General features: G+C 38.2%; 2 protein-coding genes across 4 annotated transcripts; one reads left to right on the top strand and one right to left on the bottom strand.

The window, feature by feature from the left end:
* Positions 1–6,796: 6,796 nt before the first annotated feature.
* Positions 6,797–23,487, top strand: LOC133782726 (CBL-interacting serine/threonine-protein kinase 24-like). Of its 3 annotated transcripts, XM_062222093.1 has the most exons (15): positions 6,797–6,946; positions 7,518–7,751; positions 7,942–8,004; positions 8,118–8,189; positions 8,350–8,457; positions 8,557–8,631; positions 8,726–8,779; positions 9,452–9,577; positions 21,119–21,208; positions 21,287–21,409; positions 21,638–21,757; positions 22,411–22,527; positions 22,692–22,748; positions 22,870–22,944; positions 23,088–23,487. In XM_062222093.1, exons 2-15 carry the CDS (start codon positions 7,566–7,568, stop codon positions 23,181–23,183), a joined length of 1,362 nt encoding a protein of 453 aa, XP_062078077.1. In that variant the 5' UTR covers positions 6,797–6,946; positions 7,518–7,565; the 3' UTR covers positions 23,184–23,487. The 3 variants fall into 3 exon arrangements, with proteins under 3 accessions (XP_062078077.1, XP_062078078.1, XP_062078079.1); XM_062222094.1 differs by lacking the exon at positions 7,942–8,004; XM_062222095.1 differs by lacking the exons at positions 7,942–8,004; positions 8,118–8,189.
* A 918-nt stretch (positions 23,488–24,405) lies between these two features.
* Positions 24,406–24,991, bottom strand: LOC133784314 (EPIDERMAL PATTERNING FACTOR-like protein 8). Its single transcript, XM_062223710.1, has 2 exons — positions 24,794–24,991; positions 24,406–24,694 (listed from the first exon to the last, which is right to left on the bottom strand). The coding sequence occupies exons 1-2, from the start codon at positions 24,882–24,884 to the stop codon at positions 24,447–24,449; spliced, it is 339 nt and encodes a 112-aa protein (XP_062079694.1). The 5' UTR covers positions 24,885–24,991; the 3' UTR covers positions 24,406–24,446.
* Between the last annotated feature and the right edge of the window lie 354 nt (positions 24,992–25,345).

Genomic DNA, 25,345 nt, shown 5'->3' with positions numbered 1-25,345 from the left:
AAAAAATTAGAAATAAAATTGCAATCTATACCTATACAGCTTTCAAGACTCTCCAAGAATGTTCCTCCTCTCCTTTAGGCTTTCTTGCTAATCTTTATAAACTTTGTTTTTGCCCAACTTATTAATTAGAAACAAAATTTCTAATTAATTTATTTAATTAAAACTAACTTTTAATTAAATAACTATTTTTATCATCTTTTTAATTTAGTTAAATTTAAATAATTAAATAATCAAATTCAAATAATTATTTAAAGTGAAGATATTTAAAATAGCTTGTTCAACTAAAAGATATTTTATTTTCTAATAAAATAAAATAAGAAAATTAAACTTTTAAATTCAAATAATTTAAAAATTAATTAAATAAAAGATATTTTTCAACAACTTAGGAATTAGGGTTTTGGACACCAAAATAGTGCCCTAGGAAACCCTAGGGCCGGCGGCATGGTGAGCCAGGCCTCGGGTTGGATGGTTGTCATGGGCTAGGGCACATGGGGCTGGGCACGCATGACCCACGCGCAGGAGTAGGAAGCCAGAGGCTCGCGTGCGCATGAGCTAGTCGGAGGCGTGGGCGCGCGACACTGGGGTGAGTAGGGGCGCGCACAGGGCAGGGAGCTAGGAGGCTTGCGCGCGCATGGGGCACTTTCGGCTGGTGCGTGTGGCTCAGCCTTGTGGCTGAGGGGCTTGAGCTGCTGCCATAGTGGCTGGTGGCTTGGGTCCCTCCAATTTTCTTTGTGTACAGATTTTAAAATACATATATCTCAAATAAATTTACAAAAAATCCTATGCCTTTTATGGCTTACACAAGATCTAGAAAAATAATAAAATTCCTAACCCATTAGCACCATATAATTAACGATCTATCATTCATCCATACATTCAAAAAAACATATCCATCCATTCAATATACATATCAACATACATATAACAAATTCAAGAAACTCACACAATATTTAATATATATATATGTGTAGACTACTCTGATACCAATTGTTGATATTAAATGATCAAATCAAAGGTACGCAGCGGAATATATGGACTCATTTTAATAAATATTAATACCAGTCAGGATCATATACACGTATAAATATTAAATCACATACAAATATATCAAGGATTACCTCTTGTATCTTATCAAGTGTCATTGAGTCTTTTTGTATAAATCAACGATCTTCCTATCCAGTGTTCTAAGATCTCACACCCTGATCTTCCAGACCAATCATCAAACACAAAAGGACGTGTATGGGCACGTAGGATTCAAAAGGTTGATTTATGTGACTCTCTAGATGTACTCAACACATGAGATCTAGAGAGATTTTGACAGAGAGAAGGTTTAGAATAATTTTCAGGTTTAAAGAAAACTATCTCCTTTTTTAGAGAGAGTCTCATTATTCATCCTTTTTGAATATCACGTATATCATTTTTATAAAGATATTTAATATAATTAAATAATATTTATTTAATTAAAATATAATTCAAATTAAAAGTGATTAGATATTTTTATTTCATTGTCTATTTACATCATATTTGAAAAGAATAATTAAAGAACTGATTAAACAAATTTATTTGAAATTCAAAATTCAAATCTCAGGGATAAAAATCTCTGATGCTAGGCGCACACACTGTATTGTACAGTGTGTGCCGCCCAGCGCTATTAGGGTTGCCCTAATTTTCTCATTTTTTTTATTTAATCAACTTTTAAAATAAGATATATATTCCAAAATAAATATTAGTTAATTCAAAATTAATTTTATATCAAAATATCAGTTTTAAGTTAAATAAATAAATATCATATTATAAATAAGATATTTATTATTATCTCTCTTTATATTGATCCAAACAAGATTAATATTAATTTTAACCTATAATTTTTCAAAATGAAAACTATATATTTAAATAATTAATTAATTCACAATTAATCAATTACCCATAATTATCAAATAATTATTTTCTTGCCCTGGAAAATTAATTCCTTTGCAATTTAGTCATTTCTCTTAACAAATCTTTATTTTGACATCCTTACCCATGATAGTGTAGGACAGAGGTGATTTGGGGACCATGGACCTGTAATACGAAGCTCCAATAAACCAGATTATTAATTAAAATCTTTAATCTAATATTCTTATTTATTAATTCCATGACTACTCCATTATAAATATGGAATTGCACTCTAAGTATTTATAGAATTATATTTGCAGAGTTTTCTTTAGTAGTCCATTAATATAATCAATATATGTAGTTTTGTCCTCCATTATTGGTTCGTTAATTAGAGCTAGTCAAAATTATCGTTTTACCATTCTAATTACCTCTTGATCCTTAAGTACCATTAATTCACTAGCGCATAATTAATCTATAATCTAATTATAGATTTGAGCTCAATAACTATTCAGTTTCAGAATCAACCCTTAAAGGAACCAATATTCGATCCGTTAGGAAAGCATGGATTCCAATATTGTAATTCATGTTCCTAGCTATCCATGATATTGAATCTCCAAAACAAAAGCCACTATCCTCATCATTCTAAGAGACCTTAACGAGTGAATCAAAAGATACAATAAACATAAACAGGAGTTCATAAATACTCGGGATTTAGATTGATCTACAAATGATCATCTATTATGACAAGAATTAAATCTTTACGTCAAACGACAAGTTTATAAAGATAATTAATTCTTATTGGTTAAGTCATATATAATCTTTATTATATACAACACATTTACTAAAATGTCTATCCACATCAGTAATCTGAATCTAGATTACTTGCATCTCGTATGCTAAGCAAACCGTACTAATAACCAATTATTAAATATTCTTTATTTTAATATGTTACTGACTATTTTATTCATTATATATGATCTTAATTCTCTTGTACTAATACAAAATCATAGTCTCGTGAATGAATATGAAATTTTCTTGATATTATTATATAATTAATTCAAACAATAATTATAACACTCAAATATAATAAAATTGTACTTTTATTTAAAACCAATAAAGTGTCTTCACATGCTTTTAGGGCATTGATCCTAACACCTACACCCTATCACCATTGATGTAGCGTCTCAAATTTGCTAATAAAGCTTAGGGCCTTGATTAGTGTGTCTGGAGGGAAATAATTGATTTAATTACGTTAATATATGAATTTGATGATTATGTGATTAGAAATGTATGTTTAAGTGAATTAAATATGCATGTGGGTCCCATTTGGCTATTAGGGGCATATCTGTAATTTTAGCTCGTTGAGGGCATAAATGCAATATTTGTGTATATTATGATTGATACCACGAGTGGGTGGTGATATATTTGTGAAGCATGATCCGAGACGGTCCTAGGGAGTAGTTTAGCTAGAAAGTCACAACGAGGTCGAATACTCGGCTCGGGAGGAGCCTAGGGGTATTTTGGGAGCGTAATGTTTGTTCGGGATTTATCGAGTAACAAGTAGTAATTTAGACATGATTTGGACATGTTGGGATTAAACAGGGATTTATAGGAACACTCGAGGAATTAGCGAGACATGGTAAATGACAAAATTGCCCTTGGTGGCACTTGAGGGTTTGGATAGACTTAAGGGGCAGTTTAGCTTTTGGCTAAAAGGATAAGCTTAAGCATCAACTTCAACTTAAGGTTAAGGGATAAGATGAGACATTATAAGAAAACAAAAGTCTCTCTCTCTCCTTCAGTTCTTTCTTTCTCTTCCTTCAGTTCTTTGAAGAATTGGAGGTTAATTGTGGTTGGGATCAGCACAGGGTCGAGTACAATTCAGAGGTAAGCTCTTGGACTTGATCTTCATGTTGAATTCTGCTAGGAATAGAGGTTTGCATGAAAATGGATTCTAGGTATGATTTTGGATGCTTGCTAAGTATATAAATTGTTTCTGAGATTTGTTATGGAGCCTAGGTTGTGTGGAAGGGGAGTCTAGGCTTGATTCTAGGTTAAATTGGTGTTTAGGGTATGAAATTGAGGTTTAGGCTCGAGGAAAATGCAGGAAATAGTTTGATTTTCTGGGTTTGGGGGCTCGGGCCGCGGCCCTGTTCTTCAGGCGCCGCGACCCGTGTGTGTCGAAGAGGCTGGAAAGCCTTCGTTTGCCTAGGCGCGCCGCGACACAAGGTGTAGCGCGCCACAACCCACATCCCTCAGCAGAGAGGCATTTTGCCTCTGAGTTAAGCACGCCGCGACCCTTAAGGGGTTGGCCCGCGGCTCAAATGCAAAATTATGGCTGTTTGAAGGTTTTTAGCTCGGGAACTCAAATGTTAAGGCTCGAGAATGATCCTACTACCCAGTTTGGTAGAATCCAAAGTCTCGTAGGCTAGATTAATATTTCGAAGTTATTTATTGGATTAGAACTTGATGGATGGTTACTATGAATATGTTGTGACTAGGTTTTCAACAAGGCTCGGGTTAGAGGACTGTGCTCGGGATTGCAGTGCTCAGATAGCTCGGGAAACAGGTAAGAAAATTGTTGTACCTGTAGAGCAGGGTGTGACCCTATTGTTTGTATTGCAGGGCGTGACCCTAATGTTTTATATTCAGTATGTGTTTAATTATCTGTTGATATTGTGCTATGTGATGCATATTTGTAAGGGAACGACGAAGGCTGGGAACGGCGAAGGCCGAGAACGACAGGAAGCCGAATACGGCAAGGGGTTGGGATCAGCGTTGAGCACGCTGAGTGCAGGCCATTAGGGCGAGACCCTCCTAGGGTGCTGGAGCCACCCTCTCGGTGAAGACTGCGAACCCAGGGCCTGGTAAAGCGCATGGGACGGTGTTGGCACTATGTGTTTAACATGTTGACTGTTTTGTTATATACTGTGGGTTGTTATCCATATGTTATATGCTTTGTGTTGAGTTTTCTTGCTGGGCTTTCGCTCACGGGTGCTCTATGGTGCAGGTAAGGGCAAGGGAAAGGTCGACCAATCATGAGTACGGAGAGCGTGGAGTGACGGGTACATGTTCGGCCTACCTGGCTGCCACGACCAGGGTGATTTTGGGAAGAAGCATTGTATTGCTTCGTTTTGTCACCTAGGTCGACATTGGTTGAAATTTTGAGTTGTGAAGTATTTTCTAAACAATATTTTGGGATCCCAAATATATAACTCTTTACGATTTCAATGAATGACTACATTTTTATACCTAATGTCTTTAAACAACTTTTATTTAAGTTTAGTTACACTTTTAACTTAAAACCTCGATTAGTGAGCTAATGACACATTTTTAACTCACATAGTAACGACTCTAAGGAAGTAGAGCATTACAATTGAAGCACCCATAATTAAAAAAAAGAAACTTTTAATGATTCAAAATCCATTTCAAAACTCGAACGGAAGAAAACATTCACCTAAGACACTAATTTATAGATTTTGAACACATATGTATAAGATTTTTTTTTATTTTGTTTGCTATTTTTTTTTCAGATCTAAAACTTAAAAAAAAATTGCATACAAACGATGCCTAACGATGTTTTAATGATGCATTAACAATGTGCTAACGATGGTGGCTTGAAAACATAGTTTTTAGGCAAAAATGATGCTTAACGATGTTGGCTTGAAAACATAGTTTTTAGGACAAAAATGATGCTTAACGATGGCTAATGATGTTCAATGATACAATAACGATGGTGCCTTGAAATCATAGTTTTTAGGCCAAAAAACGATGCTTAAAGATGCCTAACGATGCATTAACGATATAATAACAATGGTGGCTTGAAAACATAGTTTTTCGGCCAAAAACGATGTCTAACAATGAAATACCGATGCATTTGCGATGCTCTGCTCTGAAATTTAATGAAAACTTTAGTGATGCATAAATTTTCACTCACATGTCAATTTGAGGTTTTTTTTTCTTTCAATTTTAGTATTTTCTTCAAGACCTATATGTTAGTTGTGTTTAAAAGTCCAAATTTAGGATGTATAGAACACACAAGTTTAATTATTTGACACTTAAATAATTAAACTTGTATATCCTATACATCCTAAATTTAGACTTTTAAGCATTCCAAACATGTAGATCTAAAAAAAATACAAAAATTGAAGGAAAAATATATATCTAATTGACACCTAAGTAAAAAGTTATGCATCACTAAAGTTTTCATCTAATTTCAGAGCATCGCAAATGCATCGTTAGGCATCGTTTTTTGCCTAAAAACTATGTTTTCAAGCCACCATTGCTATTACATTGTTAAACATCGTTAAGCATTCGTTTTTTTGCCTAAAAAATATGCTTTCAAGCCACCGTCGTTATTGCATCGTTAGCTATTGTTAAGCATCGTTTTTGGGCCTAAAAACTATGTTTTCAAAACATCATCGTTTTTGTATCGTAAAACATCATTTTTGCCTAAAAACTATGTTTTCAAGCCACTATGGTTAGTGCATCATTAATGTATCATTTTTCTCAAATTTTTTAAGTTTTAGATATTTTCAAAAATGGCATAATTTTGTGATAAATTGTCATAGTGTAAAAATATGGTATACTATGATACTTAAAGCATCAAGTTTTCTATGTATTTTCAATAAAAATGTCATAGTTAATCACTTTTCTTTTATAAAATTTTGAGACTATTTGATATGGTTTTGAAAATTATTCCAGTGAAAATTATTCTTTGTGAGGTGCTTGGATAAAGTTTCAAAAATCATTTGTCTTTGGAGGATCTTTCAAATATTTTTATTTATTTTTTAATTAAAAATATTTTTTTAGTGTAAAATTATTTAATTTTAAAATATGCACGTGTGTTAATATTAGTTCCCCAGGGTGTCCCAATCAGAAAAAAAAAATAATAGTAAAAAAGTAAATTAAAAAGGTGACATTTTTTTTAATAATAAATAAAAACCAATATAAACAGCCACTCCATTTTTACAAGCAAGCATCGTTGGTGCAATCCTCTTTGATCAAGTACCAGCTTAACTCCGACGCCGGAGCTCCGGCGAATATTCTTGAAAATCTTAAATACTTTCCGGTAAGGATTTCTCCGTACCTGAATATTCCTATAATTTGCAATTCTTTAAAAAGTTTCAGATTGTATTGTTTCTCCGATCCTTCAATTTCCATTTGGTTCTTGATTTACGGTCTCTTACGTTTTTGCTATGGTTGCTGAGAATAGCAGCTGAATTAAGGGGGAGCTTGTAAAAGCTTTCAGAATTTCATGTTATCTCTATTATTGTAATTGAATTTGTGTTTGTATTTGATCACGCTGTAGTAGAGGTGGAGCTTTAGGGTTTTCCCGTGCTTGATTCCGTAATATCTTTTCTGAAAATCTTGAAAGAAAAATTGGGGGAGTGAAATTATGATAGAGAATTTTGTAAAATGAGAGCTATGCAACTACTTTTGTATTTATCTTGTTTTGGATAGAAATTACAACTTGGTTTTGTTGGATTGGTGTAATCAGTCAAAACGGTACGTTTGGTTCCAGTTAAATTGAAAGCTCTTTAAAGAATTCAGCTTTATCAACCTATATGTAACTTAGGTGCCTTGGTTTTCCATTTTATGTCAAAAGTTGTAATGTTGATGGTCTTATTTTGTTTTCTTAGGACTTTATGAAGTTTCCTATAATTTAATTATTGGGATATGAGCTTGGGATGACCATGGATAAGGTATCGAGGAATAATGTAATGAGGAAGGTCGGGAAGTATGAGGTTGGCAGAACCGTTGGTGAAGGAACATTTGCCAAGGTTAAGTTTGCTAGAAATACAGAGACGGGTGAGAGTGTGGCCGTCAAAGTATTGGCCAAAAGTACCATTCTCAAGCATAGAATGGTTGATCAGGTATTTTATTGTTTCGCTGTTCGTAAGCTCCAATTAATTTTTTTATGCAAATTTAGCAAATGTGTGTACCTCTCTAAAAGTTGTTTGACATTTCTATGTACTTAAAGTGTAAATATATTGCCACAAAAATGTAAATATATGTTTTCAACTGTAATGAATGTGGATAGTTTCATTGCGTTTTGGACTCCAGATTAAAAGAGAGATATCCATAATGAAGATCGTTAGGCATCCATATATAGTTAGGTTGAATGAGGTATGCTTATGCCTTTTCAGGTTATAACTCACTATTATGCTCTCTCTCTCTCTCTCTCTCTCACTCTCTCTCATATTTTCCCACTCTTTTTAATACTCCTTTCTGACTTTTAGGTATTATCTAGTAGAACAAAGATATATATAATTCTCGAGTTTGTAACTGGAGGAGAATTGTATGACAAAATTGTAAGCTTTCTCCATCTTTATGTTGATGTTGACTGTTTATAATCTTAGTTTATAATCTTAAAGTATAACTAGTTTTGGATAAGGGATTTCAAGTATCAGCAGATTACTTCATGTGCTTCTTTTTTCTACTGAAATTTTATGAGGTGTATTTTTATTCTAGGTTCACCAAGGAAAGCTTCCTGAGTATGAAGCAAGGCGATACTTCCAACAACTAATAGATGCTGTTGCCCATTGTCATAGTAAGGGTGTGTACCACCGAGATTTGAAGGTGCACATTAATATTTAAAACAACTAATTCGGTCTAGAAAGTGTGATTTAGCCACTGTGTTTTTCAACCATTATTTACTTTATTTTTCTTGGCATACAGCCTGAAAATCTCCTTCTTGATTCGAATGGAAATTTGAAGGTTTCTGATTTTGGCTTGAGTGCATTGCCCCAACAAGTAAGCTTGACCTCATTCTGTTTATTGCTCAATTACTGATGTATATGGTCCTTTTACAGTTTTAATCTCTTATTTTTCTTATATTTTTGAGCAGGGGGTCAACCTTCTTCACACGACATGTGGAACCCCTAATTATGTTGCACCAGAGGTACATTTTCAATAGTTCATTCCTTCCTTGGATTTTCTTATATTGGTTGTTATGCCATTGATGCATGTTTTCATAATTTGACTTCTGTACTTTGTACTGCCAAGTGCAATTCATTTCATGACTTTCTGTCTAATTGTTTTGAACAATTCATCAGTTTTTTAATCAAGTTCTCTATTACTTCTGCCACAGAGTCCCAGATTGGTGCTGTTAATTCCATTTTTCTTCAAATCATGTAGTTTAATTTATAATCTAAGCACTAAGCAGAAGTGAGGTGTAAGAGTGAGAAGCCTAGCCAACACAACACTATAGGGCGGGGAAGGAAAGTAATGGATGCAGAGAAGTGTCATAAAAGGTCACTAAATTTTAGCTGAGGGAAAGGAGGTCAATGAAGAGAAATCATTAATCATTTTACTAATTGGATATATCCTAAAAAATTTCAATGCGTGTGCATATGTTCATTTTTTTCTTTAAAATATTTCTACCATAAAATCTTAATAAAAGTGACAATTTAGAGGCATTTTGGGTCTTTTCCTTTTGTTAACTTGTTTCCTATGGATTTGTTGGCCAACTCAGAAAACAACTTTTCAAATGTTTATGATAGAAGAAAGAAGTCAATCATGTGTTTCAGTGTGTGGTATTTTTTTATGCATTTTCATTTCTACTGCCATACAGGTGCTTGGCAACCAAGGCTATGATGGTGCAGTTTCTGATGTGTGGTCATGTGGAGTCATTCTTTATGTTCTAATGGCAGGGTATCTACCATTTGATGAGACAGACCTGCCTACTCTATACAACAAGGTCTGCTGCCATTTTATACTTTGGAATCATTATATTACTTACGTTTTGGATTCACAAAATGCTCCATAGTTTATAGTTCTTTAAATAGTGATGCCTTAGATGGTCAGTACCTTCAATAATAATGTATCATGTTTAAGTGTGTTCCAGTCTGATGTTTGTCTTTTCTCTGACATGGTTAAATAATGATGTTGATAGTCTTCTCTATTCCTCTACCTCCTTGAAATTGTCATGTATTCTAGTCTCTTTACTCTGTCTCCCCTTTTAAATTCTATTTTTCATTTTACAAAATAGTGGGAGCATTTTCTAAGAGCAGGATATTTATATACATACATGAACACGTTTTGAAACTTCTATGCCACTGATAGGCCTCCAATCACCTACGTGTACACAAGGAAGAGGACTAAGAATGCCAGGGCAGTGGTAGGGAAAGAACCAATAAGGGAGTGAGTTAGTTAGAGTGCTCGGGTGGGTGCAGGGATTGTGTTGGGTATGGCTAAGGTGTAGGGTGCACTTCGTGTGCCACTGAGAGAGTAGAATAAATACTAAGGGAAGGGAATTATGTAAGTGTAGAGAAATTAAGTGAGTTGTACTCCTTTGGGAGAGAATCAGGCTCTCGAAATCCTGACTAGTTTTCAATACATTTGCTCTGAGTTTCTTATTCAATCCTATTCTATTATCTCGGTTCTAACTAATTTATCAAGAAGTTCCTATCAATTGGTATCAAAACCAGTGACCTGTGATGGGCTCGAAGAAGGACAATCAGATGGAGTTGTTGGACGAACGTGTGGAATTGTTGAAATCAGATTACCTATGGGAGATATCGGGGTGACATCTGAGTTTCAGTAGAAGTTGGATTCTCTTAAGATAGATGTTCAATGTCTTCCAGCGACTGAGAAGAAGATGGAATTCATTGTTCAGATGTTGCAAGCATCGGGGTGCCCGACGGCCACAGCAACAGCTACGATTGACGACTGCCAACCACAAGCTATAGATGGAGCTGCTTCTCAGACCCCAATTTCAGTCGACAACAAACCAATTCTGAATCTGATGAAAATAACTTCCGATTTATGGCCACCGTTTGGACAAGCCTATCGACCACCTCGGATGGAGTTGTCGTTGTTTTCTAGGGACAACCTCGATGGATGGGTTTTTCGTGCCGAGTGTTATTTTCTCCTCAACCAATTGACCAAGGCACACATGTTGGAAGCGACGATTATTGGATTGGAGGGTGATGCTCTCACATGGTTTCAGTGGGAAAACCAGTGCCGACCGATTACATCTTGGGCTATGAAGAATCTACTTCTCTGATTCCGAGCAATACCAATCTGATCTATTTCGAAGGTGCTCTTGTCCATCCAACAAGAGTCGACAGTCAAGGACTATCGGGTTCGATGGGGATCCTTGGCTTCTTGAGTACCCGATGTGTCCGAGCACGTACTGGAAGGCAGCTTCGTGAAAGGTGTGAAGGAGGAGATCAAATGGGCTTTACACATTCTCCAGCTTGTGGGCCTAGCCCAAATTACGGAAACAGCCCAGAGAATTGAAGAGGGCCAACAGTTGCTAGCTTCGAGCCCGATCCAACGAGTTAACCACCCCAAACCCAGTCCCATTTCCCTACCCAAGCCCACATGCAGCCTGTTTCCTGCCAAAGCGTATATACCCACTCTGATAGCTTTGTCGATATCTCCCTTGCAAGTTCTACGAAGACAACTAAACCACTGACTGTTCGCCGACTAACAGAGGCAGAATACCAGGATAAGAAGGCTCGGGGACTTTGTTTCAAGTGTGACAAGAAATTTCATAAAGGCCATGAGTGTGAACAGAAGACTCTACAACTTATGTTGATGGTATATAAAGAAGATTTGGCTCTCCCCATGGATTCTCCACCTCCAACTCTGGACTCTTCTACAAAGAGTGTGGCCGAGGAGACATTGGCGACTCTATCTCTGAATTCCTTGGTTGGTATAATGTCGGCCCACACTATGAAGCTGGCGAGGCACATCAGGCAGCAACTGGTAACGGTTCTCATTGACAACGGAGCCACTCACAATTTTGTATCAATGGATATTGTCAATGCTACGGGCATGCCAATCATGTCCACGTCGTGCTACGGGTAACTATTAAGAACCGACGGTAAGTTGCGCATTGAGGGACTTTGTACTCGGGTTGAGTTGGACTTGGGCACTTTGACAGTGGCACTGATTTTCTACCCTTAGAATTGGGTGGTACAGATGTCATATTGGGAATTAAGTGGCTGGAAACTCTAGGGAATATGCAGGTCAATTGGCGAAGGATGGTAATGAAGTTTGAGGTGGGAGGTCAGTGGGTAACATTACAAGGTGACCTGAGTTATGCTAGTCACAAATCTCCCTTAAGGCCATGATTCATACAGTTCAGCAAGAGGGACAGGGTTTTTGGGACGAATTGGGTATACTTTCTGCTGAGGTTGAGGCTGAAGTCGATACTGAGTCACTGCAAGTATCAGTTCTACTGCAGCAATATTAGTCAGTCTTCCACATGCTAGCGGGACGGCCACAGAAACATGCCATTTGCCTACGAGAAGGAGCGAGTCCTATTAGCGTACGTCCCTAACGTTATGCGCAGGTCCAAAAGGATGAAATAGAGAGGTTGTTGGCTGAAATGTTACTGGCTGGTATTGTGCAACCAAGTACTAGCCCGTTCTCTAGTCCAGTTCTTTTGGTCAAGAAAAAGGATGGAAGTTGGAGGTTTTGTGTTGATTATTGGGCTTTGAATCGTGAGACAGTGGCTGATAAGTTTCTCATTCCAGTGATAGATGAGTTACATGGGGTGATAATCTTTTCTAAACTAGACCTCAAGTCGGGTTACCATCAAATTTGCGTGTGTGATAAGGATGTTTAGAAGACTGCCTTTCGAACACGAGGGGCACTATGAGTTCCTTGTTATGCCCTTTGGACTCACCAACACGCCAACTACTTTCTAAGCTTTGATGAATGAGGTATTCCTGAAGAAAATGGTATGAGAGAAATTACTTTTATTTTTGTATTCTCTATCTCTTACAACATAGAACTAGGCTATAAATACAGCAAACAACTAAGACCCTTCATATTCAAAAGTAAATACAATAAATATGAATTCTTATAGACTACGAAGCTGAAACAACAATTGGAAACATAAATTCCTTGCTGTCAACATTTGAAAACTAATAACTAGCTTGATTTCCTACACTTCCCCTCAAGCTAGATGATATATACTAAACATTCCTAGTTTGGAGTTGAGTTCACTGAAATTAGGGCGATGGAGAGTTTTGGTTAAGATGTCAGTTGCCTGGTGTCTTGAAGGAACATGTTTCAAGGTGATGATCTTGCTTTCAATCTTCTCATTGATGAAATGACGATCAATTTCGACATGTTTGGTTCTATCATGATGGACTGGATTCTTTGCTATTGCTATAGCTAATTGATTATCACAGAAAACATTTATACGGCCTTCAAGGCAGATTCTGAGTTCATCAAGTAAGCATTTCAGCTACAATCCTTCACAAATTCCATGTGCTAAGGCTGTGAGCTACTACCTGCTGCGGAAAGATACAAGATTTTCCCAAATATAGGAGCAGTATCTGGAAGTGGATCTTCGATCAGTGAGAGAACCTGTCCAATCTGCATCTGTGTAGATTTTAAGATCCTTGTGAAAAGTTTTTCTGAACATTAGCCATTTTCCTGGTGTTCCTTTGAGGTACTAAGAATGCGATAGACAACATTCATGTGTTCCTCTGCGGGATTGTTGAGAAATTGACTAACAACACTTACAACAAGGCTTATATCAGGCCGAGTGTGAGGTAGATTAATTTTCCCACGAGACGTCGGTAAAAAAAAACAAACAAACAAACAAACGAACTTTTATTGCGTCTGTCTGTGCTCCAAGTTTTGCATTAGGATCCATCAGTGTGTCAACTGGCTTGCATCCAATCGTCCCTGTTTCTTATAAGAGGTTGAGGACGTATTTTTGTTGAGTGACTGAGATGCCTACGCTGGATCTTGCTACTTCCATCCTTAGGAAGTATCTTAATTATCCTAGATCCTTTATCTCAAATTCACTGGAGAGGAGCTGCTTGAGATGAGTAATTTCCTCCATGAAATTTCCTGTAACCACAATATCATCGACATAAATTATTAACACTGTTAGTTTTCCCCCTGTTGAATGTTTTACAAACAGAGTGTGATCTGACTGTCATCGAGTGTAGCCATCTCCCTTTAGAACTTTCGTAAACCTGTCGAATCAGGCTCGAGGGGATTGTTTGAGGTCATAAAGGGATTTCTTGAGTTTGCACACCTTTCCCTTAGTGAATCTACCCTCAAATCCCGGAGGGATATCCATGTATACTTCTTTCACTAGATCTCTGTTAAGAAAGGAATCGTTTACATCAAGTTGGAATAAAGGCCATTCTTTGTTTACTGCAATCAACAAGAGAACTCGAATGGTGTTCAACTTAGCAACAGGAGCAAACGTCTCCGGTAATCAATGCCATAGGATTGAGTGAACCCTTTGGCCACTTTGCAGGTCTTGAATCTTTTCATGCTTCCATCCGCCTTATGCTTGACTGAGAAGATCCATTTGCAGCCGCAACCAACTGTGTGTTTGCCAAGAGGTAAATCTGTGAGGATCCATGTTTCATTCTTTTCAAGTGCTCTAAGTTCTTCCATTGTGACAGCCTTCCGATCAAGAATAGGGCTTCCTGGACCGATGTGGGAACCTGAACTTGGTCCAAGGAGGTGATAAAGGCTCTATGTGTAGGAGATAGGCTTGAGTAACTCTAATAATTGTAAATGGGATGTTCAGATCATCTGACACATTTTCTTCCATAATAGGTTCAGGTCTAGCGTCTTCCTGTGTCTTTTCGAGGATGAATGGGATCGGATCATATTCTTGACCTTGCTGAGTTTGTGTAGTGGTTTGTTAAATGCTTGCTAGTTGTTTCTTTCTCCTTGAGTAAACCTGGATCTCTTTACTTGAGATAGGGACAGGACTTGGAGAGATTGGATGAGGAGTTCTTGGCTCATTTAATTTGGCTGAATGATGAGATTGGACCTCTTTGCTTGGAATGTGGATAGGACTTGAAGAGATTGGATGAGAATTTCTTGGCTCATGTGATTCCACTGAATAGTTTGGAGAATGGGCAATGGAAGGAGTTGGTGATGTTCTTGGAAGAATTGTGTTGTGAGGAGAAGTATTCGGAGGAGAATCAACTGTATTGTCAATGACAGAAACAAAATCCCAATTTTGCAATTCCTGACTATGGTTCTCCCCCGGAATTGTAGAATTGGTTTAATAATGCTGGTCTTTAAAATAAGTGACATCCATGGAGTGGAACAATTTTTTAGAAATTGGACAGTAGCATTTGTAGCTTTTTTAATTGAATGAGTAGCCAAGAAGGATACATTTGGTGGTGCGGGCATTGAGTTCGCTTCGATGTGAGGAGTGAACGTGGACAAATGCAATACAGCCAAAGACACGAAGGGGAATTTGAGACACAAGATGTGAGTGAGGATATGATTCAAGAAGGATTTGCAGCGGAGTTTTGAACTTTAGGACTCGTGATGGCATTCTATTTATGAGATAGGTGGCTGTGAGGACAACTTCACCCCAGAATCTTTTTGGAACATGTGATCAAAAAAGTAAGGATCGAGCTACCTCAAGTAAATGGTGATTTTTACGTTCGGCCCACTATTTTGTTGTGGTGTGTCGACGCAAAAACTTTCATGAAAAATCCCATGCGATTGCAAATATGGTCCAAGGACAGAGTTGAAGAAGTCACGAGCATTGTCGGTTTTTAATACCTGAATGTTTGTTTGAAATTGGGTTTGAATCATTTTGTGGAAGTTTTGGAAAATCTGATTTATTTCAGATTTTTCTTTCATGAGGAATGTCCAACTTAAGCGACTATGATCGTCAACTAGTAACAAAAACCATGTCCCACTGATATTATGAATTTTGGATGGTCCCCAAATATCCCCGTGAATGAGTGAGAATGGATGAGAGGGTTGATGAGGTCTTGGGGCAAAAAAGTGACGAGTGCTTAGAAAATTGACAAATATCACACCGAAGAGACTTGAGGGTTTATATTGACAAATAGGGATGGGAAAAAGTATTTGAGGTACACGAAATTTGGATGACCTAGACGGTAATGCTATAATGTGATTGTACTGATTTTATTGGACTGGTTTACTAATGTAAGAGATTGACATTGAGAGAGACAACAATGATTTCCATGGTTCGACTCGGGGGTTTTGATTTTTAGCCGATACAAGCCCTTACTGAACTCAGCTTGGCCAATCATCATCCCCGATTCCACATCCTGAAAAACACAAAAATTAGCAGTAAACTTAGCTTCACAATTAAGATCTCTATTCAGTTTGCTCACTGAGATTAAATTACAATCAAGTTTGGGAACGTAAAGAACAGAATTTAAAACAAGACTTGGTGTGATTGTTATGGTCCCAATTCTCACTATTCTTGAACACAAGCGATCTGCAATGCAAACAGTGCTATCATTGGAGCATTTTTTAAAATAGTGATCTATCACCTGTCATGTGGTCTGAAGCACCGGAATCCACAATCCAATGGGTATGAGGGGTTTGAATAACCTGGAGTGCATGAGTGTTGCTTTGTTGTGCAACTAAAGAGAAATATTGTGAAAAACTTGTGCTACCATAGAAAAATACCAGCGGACACGAGGCTAAGGAGCACGAATGAGTGGTGCGCCAGAGAACAGGGGTCCGCCGATCGGAAGCTGGGCAATCTCCTTGGGCTGGAGGTGAGAATAGAATAACACTCGAAAATGGTTTTCTAGTATTGAACTTCAAGAATATCAAACCCTAAATTTTTAAGAGATGGTTGAAGAAAAATTGAAAAATAAATCCCAATTTCAAGCTTCTATTGCTCTAGACACCATGAAGAAAATGGTATGAGAGAAATTATTTTTATTTTTGTATTATTTATCTTTTACAACATAGAACTAGGTTATATATATAACAAACAACTAAGACCCTTCATATTAAAAAATAGATACAATAAATAGGAATTCCTATAGACTAGGAAGCTGAAACAACAATTGGAAACATAAATTCCTTGCTATCAACATCTGAAAACCAATAACTAGCTTGATTTCCTACCATTCTATGATTTTTTGCGCAAGTTTGTCTTGGTTTTCTTTGATGACATCTTGGTTTATAGCTCAACTTTGGAGGCGCATGTGCAACATTTGGAGATGGTGTTGAACAAGTTGCAACAACACCAATTGTATGCCAACCGTAAGAAGTGTTTGTTTGCGCAAGCTTGCCTCGAGTATTTGGGGCATATCATATTAGCTGAAGGGGTTCTGGCGGATCCAAGTAAGGTGATTGCTATGGCGGAGTGGCCAATTCCTCAATCATTGAGGGACCTTCGGGGATTTTTGGGGTTAACTGGATATTACAGGAAGTTCATGAAGGGTTATGGCCAAATTTCTCAGCTTCTTACTGACCAGCTGAGAAAGGACACTTTTGGTTGGTCCCCCAAAGCTCAGGAGGCATTCATTTGCCTTAAAGAGGCTATGTGTTCAGTACCTGTGTTGGCGTTACTAGATTTTTCTGCCCTTTTTGTATTGGAGGCCGACGCATAGGGGTCAGGTTTAGGGGCTTGTACTCATGCAAAATCAGCGCTCCATCGTATATTACAGTCAGGTCCTTTCGCCTCGGGCACGCACTGAATTAGTTTATGAGAGAGAGTTTATGGCTATTCTATTGGCCATCCAAAAGTGGCGCCCTTACTTGTTGCGAAGGAAGTTTTTGGTTCGAACTCGTAGCTTGAAGTATTTGTTGGAGCAGCGACTAGTTCCTTCGGAGTATCAAAAATGGCTCACTAAGTTACTAAAATATGATTTTGACATTCAGGATCGGCCAGGATTGGAGAATAAGGTCGTTGACGCCCTTTCACGAATATATTAGGATATCTCTCTTGCTGCGATTACTATTCCATCTGTCATTCTATTCCAGACCTCCGAGCTCATGTGGCGGCTGACCCAACTCTGTCCAAGTTGATGCAAGAGCCGCAGATGGGTCACGACGAGCCTAGTTATTCGTTGGTGCAAGGCTGTTTGGAGCCCTAGGCAAATCAGAAGAGAAGGGACGTGCACTTTGCCGTAGGGTATTTATTGTATGTGAAGCTTCGTTCGCATCGCCAGAAATTATTGGCTAAACGCCAGAATGAGAAATTGGCACCTCAGTTCTTCGGTCTTTTTCCAATTTTAGCGCGTGGGGTACAACAGCCTATCGCTTCAATTACCTTCAGAGGCAGCTATCCATCCGTTTTTCATGTATCTTTGTTGCGTGCTGCCTTGGGACCTCATCAACAAGCCTCTGACTTACCCTTGGATTTGAAAGCCAAAATGGAGTGGTCTCTTGAACCTTAGAGGGTGTTAGATGTTCGTCCTGGAACACACAAAGTGCAGCCGCAGGCATTAATTCAGTGGACCAACTTACCGGCCTTTGAAGCAACATGGGAGGACTTCAACACGATTCAGGAACAATTTCCTCATTTTCACCTAGAGGACAAGGTGAGACTTTGGGCAGGGGTATTGATAGGCCTCCAATCACCTACGTGTACACAAGGAAGGAAGAGGACTAAGAATGTCAGGTCAGCGGTAGGGAAAGAACCAGTAAGGGAGGGAGTTAGTTAGTGTGTGGGTGCAGGGATTGTGTAGGTGATAGACCTCCCATCACTTTTGTATACAATAGGAGGGTTAAGGGTAGAAATGGGCTCGGGGTAAAGGCTGATCAAGAGGAAAGAAACATTATGTGAGGTAGTTATATGAGGAGTTTTTGGGTGTAAGTGGGGTACACGGGAATAGGGTGTAGACCTTACTATAAATAAGGATAGACCAGAATTATATGTTTTCAGGCTGGAATTGAGTTGTAGTTTCTATTTCTTGGGAGAGGCCAGGCTCTCGAACTACTTGGGTATTAATGCAAGCTGGTTTTCATTCAATTTTTCTCTGCAATATTTCTTTTCTGTTATTTTGTTCTGTTTGTTGGCTGTTTTGGGACATCACAGATAGGAAATTCCTATCAAATTGGTATCAGAGCCGTCGATTGCCATGGGGCCTAAGAGGGATCTGCCAACAAATGTGTTGGAAGAGAAGGTGGAGTTATTTCAGGCGGATTTCAGGCGTGAGTTGGGGGAGTTCCGATCTGAGTTTCAGCACCTTCCGCAGGAGCTGGAATTACTGAAGACCGAAGTGCAGCGACTGCCGGCTATGGAGAAGAAGATGGATTTTGTGGTGGCACACTTGGCCCAGCTATTGCAGTCGGCGGGAAAGTCAGTGAACGAGACATCCACCATGAATTCCGATCGGCCTCGTCGCGTAATCGAGGAGGAGATCGGCTCGGGTGCTCGTCATTCGTCTCCAGCACCTCCGATTAGTGGGGAGCTGTCCACTGTACATCCCGATCCTCACCAGCAGCCATCGGAGAACATTTATGGCGGGGGGCAGAATTTTGGACAGGATTTTCGACCGCCGCGTATGGAATTACCTTTGTTTGCGAGAGAGAATCCGGACGGCTGGATTTATCGAACTGAATGTTATTTTTTGTTGATGCATATGACCGAACCGCAGATGTTGGAGACGGCGATTATTGGACTGGATGGGGATGCACTCACGTGGTTTCAGTGGGAAAATCAGCGGCGACAGATTACTTCGTGGGCTAGTCTGAAACAGCAAATTTTGCTGCGATTCCGGGCGTCGCCGGTGGGTTCGGTGTCGGAGGAGCTACTGTCTGTGACCCAGACGTCCACTGTGCGTGATTACCGTCTTCGCTGGGAAATGCTGTCTTCTCGGGTCCCTGATGTGCCCGACCATGTGTTGGAAGACAGCTTTGTCCGTGGGCTCAAAGAGAGCATCAAAGCAGCCCTTCATATCCTACAGCCCGTGGGCCTATCCAATATCATGGATACGGCCCAACGGATAGAAGAAGGCCACCAATTGCTTCAGACGGGCCAGCCCATTAGATCTGGGTTCACTAAACAAACCCTAAGCCCACTTACCTTACCCAGAACCACTCAGCCGCCCTTCCTAGCCAAGTCGCCTCTGACCTCCCCAATAGCTCTTTCTTCTCAGGCATCAGCGCAGACCAGCAGCAGCGTAACTCAAGCGTCGAAAACGTCATTCCGTCGGCTAACAGAAGTCGAGTATCAGGATAAACGTGCGCGTGGCGTTTGCTTTCGTTGTGATAAAAAATTCCACCGCGGCCATGAATGTGAGCAGAAGTCCCTCCAAGTGTTACTGCTCGCAGATGACGAAGAGTTTGTGCAGTTGGAGGACTCGCCACCACCATCCCCAGAATCCGGCGAACTGTGCGGCGCCGAGGAGACGCTGGCCACCCTTTCTTTGAACTCTCTGGTGGGCATTTCGTCCACTCACACCGTGAAACTAGCTGGGCATATTGGGCAAAAACCAGTCACAGTGCTGATTGACAGTGGGGCAACCCACAATTTTATTTCCACAGTGATTGTTTCTGCAGTGGGAATACCGATCACAGCCACTACGTGTTATGGGGTTCTATTGGGAACTGGCGGCAAGGTCCGAACGGAAGGTATTTGTGCCCAAGTGATGCTACAATACACCCGGTTTTCCATGTTTCATTGCTGCGGACAGCGCTGGGACCAAACCAGCAACCAACTACGCTCCCTCCCGAGCTCACAGCGGAGTTAGAATGGATTTTGCAGCCCGGAAGTGTGCTGGAGTTTAGGCCAGGAACTCAGAAAGAAGCACCCCAGGCCTTGATCAAGTGGATGAACATACCAGAATGTGATGCAACTTGGGAAGACTTCACTGTGATTCAAGAACAGTTCCCCGATTTCCAACTTGAGGACAAGGTGAAACTGGTGGCCGGCGGTATTGATAGACCTCCCATCACTTTTGTATACAATAGGAGGGGTAAGGGTAGAAATGGGCTCGGGGTAAAGGCTGATCAAGAGGAAAGAAACATTATGTGAGGTAGTTATATGAGGAGTTTTTGGGTGTAAGTGGGGTACACGGGAATAGGGTGTAGACCTTACTATAAATAAGGATAGACCAGAATTATATGTTTTCAGGCTGGAATTGAGTTGTAGTTTCTATTTCTTGGGAGAGGCCAGGCTCTCGAACTACCTGGGTATTAATGCAAGCTGGTTTTCATTCAATTTTTCTCTGCAATATTTCTTTTCTGTTATTCTGTTCTGTTTGTTGGCTGTTTTGGGACATCACAGATAGGAAATTCCTATCAGTAGGGTATGGCTGAGGTGTAAGGTGCACTTAGTGTGCCACTGAGAGAGTAGAATAAATACTAAGGGGAGGGAATTATGTAAGTGTGGAGAAATTAAGTGCGTTGTATTCCTTTGGGAGAGAATCAGGCTCTCAAAATCCTGACTAGTTTTCAATACAATTGTTCTGAGTTTCTTATTCAATCCTATTCTATTCTCTCTGTTCTAACTAATTTGAGAGGAAGTTCCTATTTGCCACTAACTATCCTTCTGCATCATGTGTAGATAAATGCAGCTAAGTTTTCTTGTCCATATTGGTTCTCTCATGGGGCAAAGTCATTGATACATAAGATACTTGACCCCAATCCAAGAACTGTGAGTCTTTCATTTCAGCCTTTACAATTGTCAGAGATCTATCTATGTTTTTGTTTTAATGGTTTATATGTTAAGCAGAGAATTCAGATTGAAGGAATAAGGAAAGATCCCTGGTTCCGGAGGAATTATGTACCTGTTGAGCATAGGGAAGACGAAGAAGTAAATTTGGATGATGTTTGTGCAGTTTTTGACGACATTGAGGTTGACCTTTGCTCTTTTGTGCCATCTGTTTTATTTAATAAGAAAGAGAGATCTATTGCAAATTGAGAAAATTCTTAATTGTCATTGTAGAATTATGAGATGAAGATGGTATATTACTATTGTGCAGTAAATTAAAATAACCTGATAAACTCCAAACACCAGTTTAGTTTGAAACCTGATCCTGATGACATCTTCTAAAGGATACTTCAAACTGTTGATATTTTACAGGACCAATACGTAGCGGAGCAGTCAGAAAGTAATGAGGGTGGTCCTTTGATAATGAATGCCTTTGAAATGATTACCTTATCCCAAGGGTTAAATCTGTCTGCATTGTTTGACAGACGGCAGGTATAGTCTACAGTTGCAGTTCCTTAGACAAGTTATTCCCTAATAAATCGTTAATGTTTCATAAGTGCAATGAACCATCTGCTGTAATGCATTTTTTTAGTAGAAATTTGAATGTCCACCCTTTTGTTCTTCTTATGGTTAGTATTTCATCTATGTTACATGTTGTTCGCTATTTGCAACTTTTTGGTGGAAATATAGCTGTTTTAAAGTGCAATTTATAAGAACGACATAATTGTGCTTATACATCCAATAGGGAAAACACTATTGGCCCTCTTTTGTCCCTTGTGCTTGAACAACTTCCTTATTGTTCAATGGGAGCACACGCAACACAAGATGCTACATTGGTCATTGCAGTAATTGGTTGCAGAATATTTGCAAATTAGCATTTCTGTGATCTATTGGGGCCGTAACCTTAAAACTCTTTATGTATAATTGTAGTGTAGCATGCACTTATAAAAGTAGAGATGGCTTCGGTTCAACATGCTATTTAAGTCCTTTTCTTAAATAAATTATTATTATTATTATTTTAACAAAATAATATATTAATGAGTGAGGAATGGACGGAATTTTTTTATGATTGGTCACATTTAGAAGTTTTTCTTTTGTGTATCTCTCTGCTTTCTTCTTTGATGTTATCCTCTCTCGTCCCGCAGGATTATGTAAAACGACAAACTCGTTTCGTTTCTCGCAAACCGGCAAAAGTTATAATTTCAACTATTGAAGCTGTTGCAGAATCAATGAGTCTCAAAGTACATACACGTGGTTACAAGGTAAGTGCAAAACATTTGTTTTTTTGTTATTCTTCAATTTAACAAGACCAGGTTATTATTTTTTATTGTGGCATTGGATGGCATAAAGCTTAGATATTCAGTGTGGAAATTCCAACACTATGATTTAATTTTCTTTAATCTAATTAAATTAATATTTCCAATAGACAAGACTTGAAGGTATAACTGCAAGCAGGACTGGACAATTTGCTGTCGTTCTGGAGGTAGTATTTGTTTATTTTTGGTTGGTTTTGTTGATCAATAAATTTTTTATTAAGTGTTTATTTGTTCTTATAAACATGTACAAATATAACATCTAAATCAGTTGTATCCTTCTCTATATAGGTTTTCGAAGTTGCGTCATCTCTCTTCATGGTAGATGTCCGAAAAGCTGCTGGGGACACTCTTGAATATCACAAGGTTAGCCTTCTGTTCAAATTTGGGGGTAACATGCATAAACCTGGGCTTTTATACAGACCTTTCAAACAATTACCTTCAGCTTCAGATTCTATGGTCCCATTTGTAACTGTTACAACATGTTTATTTTTGACTCATTTTTGCAGTTCTACAAGAATTTCTGCGCCAAGCTCGAAAATATTATCTGGAAACCGACGGAAGGTATGGCGAATTCCAGTCTGCTTAAAACCATAAATTGCTGATCCATGTCCTGGGGTGTGATGCATATCTATAAACAGAGATCGAATAAAGGGTGACAAATAATCCCCCTTGGAAAATTCACTTTATTATTTCACATCTTGCCAGGCATAATTATGATGTCTTTTTGTGGTATAGCTAGTTATTAAGATGTAGGAACAAAAAACACAAATTTAAGACACTGCAAAACATGAAATTTGTATCTAAAGTGTAGTATAACTTTCCTTCATGGAGAATACTTACTGTAAATAGCGTGCCAGAAGTTTTGCCTCGGAATGTATAAAATGTGGTATGGAAAGATTGTGCTTATTGCTGTCATAACGATCATATCTACATGCCTTTCTTATTTAGTTTTTGCCTTTTATTTTCTTTTTTTCAATGTTATGAAAATATGTTTACAGCTGGTGCGAATATCTTTGCATGTGGTCTGATATGGGGTTGATCTTGTTATTGATTAGTATCTTTTATCTGCTTTACACCAGCAACCAATGATAACTTGGCACTTTTAGGATCTACCCCAAAATTATATGGATTTGAAGTGATTTTCAAAACTAAAGAAAGTTGAATGCCTTGTTCAGTTGTTTCCAAGGAGAAATCCCGGGAAAGGGAAAGCCTTCTTTTTAGCTTGAAAACAATGAAATTTTGGGAAATATGTCAAATCACCGATTAAATGGGTCATTTAGTACTCACCAACAGACGTGAGTACTAAATAACAATTTGACTTGATTAGGAAGGTAATTATTTAGTACTTCTCGTTATAATCCAGTTAATTAAATGGGTTGCCAAACGATTGTCAATAGATAGTGCTTAGGAGGAAAAGTAATGTCATTTATAATACTCACCAACAGACGTGTTGTCCGTTGTAATAGCTAAATTATATTATTTCTTGTACAATCTCAAATAATATAAACTATAAGACTAAGTTACGAGTGTGTATATAAATATAATATATAATATATGATTTCGCTAAGTTGGATCATGCAACTGGTCTACTAGGATAATTGAAAGTTTGGTAGTTTAAACCTATTATTCGCTCACGCAACGAGAAAGCAAAACATGCAAAACTAAACATAGATTCTTAATTATTAACTCGGTCTACTAGTTGATTTAGAAAGGTATCGTAGCATATACGCATGCAAAGCTAAAAATAGAACCATAACTCTAGTATAGCTAATATCTAGTAATTCGGAAAGAAAAAAGTACGTAGGGCTGAAATACATGCATGATCTTATATATGATATAGGTAATAATTATACAATGAAAGGTTTTCAAGGTTGAAAGAACTTATCCCTACACTTGCATTTCCACCCCAGAAGATAGTAGCTCTCTGGTGCGTGAGGCAATGGCTTGACATTCTTTTCGTGCTGAGAAACAACTAAGGAAGCCATGCAAGGTCTGCAACCTAAGCACTTGTTAGCACACTCAGGTGGCTTCGAACCTAACACCATTTTCTTTTGCTTTAAACTCTTTCCATCAATATGATCTTTAGCCAACAATGACTGATGATGATCAGCTCCTAAAAGCGAGGAAGAAAAATTAAGCACATGTTAAACCAAGAAAGATCTGTAACATTTGAGAAAACTATGTCATGCAGTGCAAGATTACTTATATATACCTGCAATATTGGAAGATAATATTAATATGAGAGAAAAGATGGAAATCAGAATATTTGGCGTCTTTAAGTAGTTTGATGGTGATGAGGCCATGAATTAGAGACTTTGTCTGAGATAGTGAAAGGAAAAAATCACAACAGGGTTTGCAAAGAAACTCTTTAAGATTAAGGAATAGAATATCTAGGAGGTTTACTACTACTTACACTAGTGGTATTAAACTACCATGTCCTGTTAATTAGCTAGATGGCCATATATATATAGTACTCTTTTTTTTCTTCTTTCCTTTTTTTGACCAATTCAATGCACTATCTTGTACTGAGTAAAGGGTTGTTCTCTTTGAAACTTCCTAGAGATGACTGTTTCTCTGACTGATTTCAGAGTGATGACTAAAAGTTTTACTATTTTCTTCATCTTTTTCTTGCCCGAATTGGTTGTCTTTTCAAATTATTAAAGTAAGCCCTCTTAGATGTTTGGTTGTTGGTCTCTCTCTCTGTTTGGTCATCAAACAAGTTGTGGCTATGCTTAGTAGTTGGCTTGGACTAATTATTAGCTGA

The sequence above is a fragment of the Humulus lupulus genome, chromosome 6, assembly GCF_963169125.1.
Source record: "Humulus lupulus chromosome 6, drHumLupu1.1, whole genome shotgun sequence".
Classification (NCBI taxonomy): Eukaryota; Viridiplantae; Streptophyta; class Magnoliopsida; order Rosales; family Cannabaceae; genus Humulus; species Humulus lupulus.
The sequence above is the reverse complement of the archived record's forward strand: the minus strand, read 5'-3'. Positions and strand labels throughout refer to the sequence as shown.

Excerpts from the sequence above, each read along its gene's own strand:
- LOC133782726 (XM_062222093.1), top strand. The coding sequence starts at position 7,566 with ATGACCATGGATAAGGTATCGAGGAATAATGTAATGAGGAAGGTCGGG. Across the intron at positions 9,578-21,118 it reads TGCCTACTCTATACAACAAG|ATAAATGCAGCTAAGTTTTC; the intron begins GTCTGCTGCCAT and ends CATCATGTGTAG. Across the intron at positions 22,528-22,691 it reads TACATACACGTGGTTACAAG|ACAAGACTTGAAGGTATAAC; the intron begins GTAAGTGCAAAA and ends TATTTCCAATAG.
- LOC133784314 (XM_062223710.1), bottom strand. The coding sequence starts at position 24,884 with ATGGCCTCATCACCATCAAACTACTTAAAGACGCCAAATATTCTGATT. Across the intron at positions 24,695-24,793 it reads ATTATCTTCCAATATTGCAG|GAGCTGATCATCATCAGTCA; the intron begins GTATATATAAGT and ends CCTCGCTTTTAG.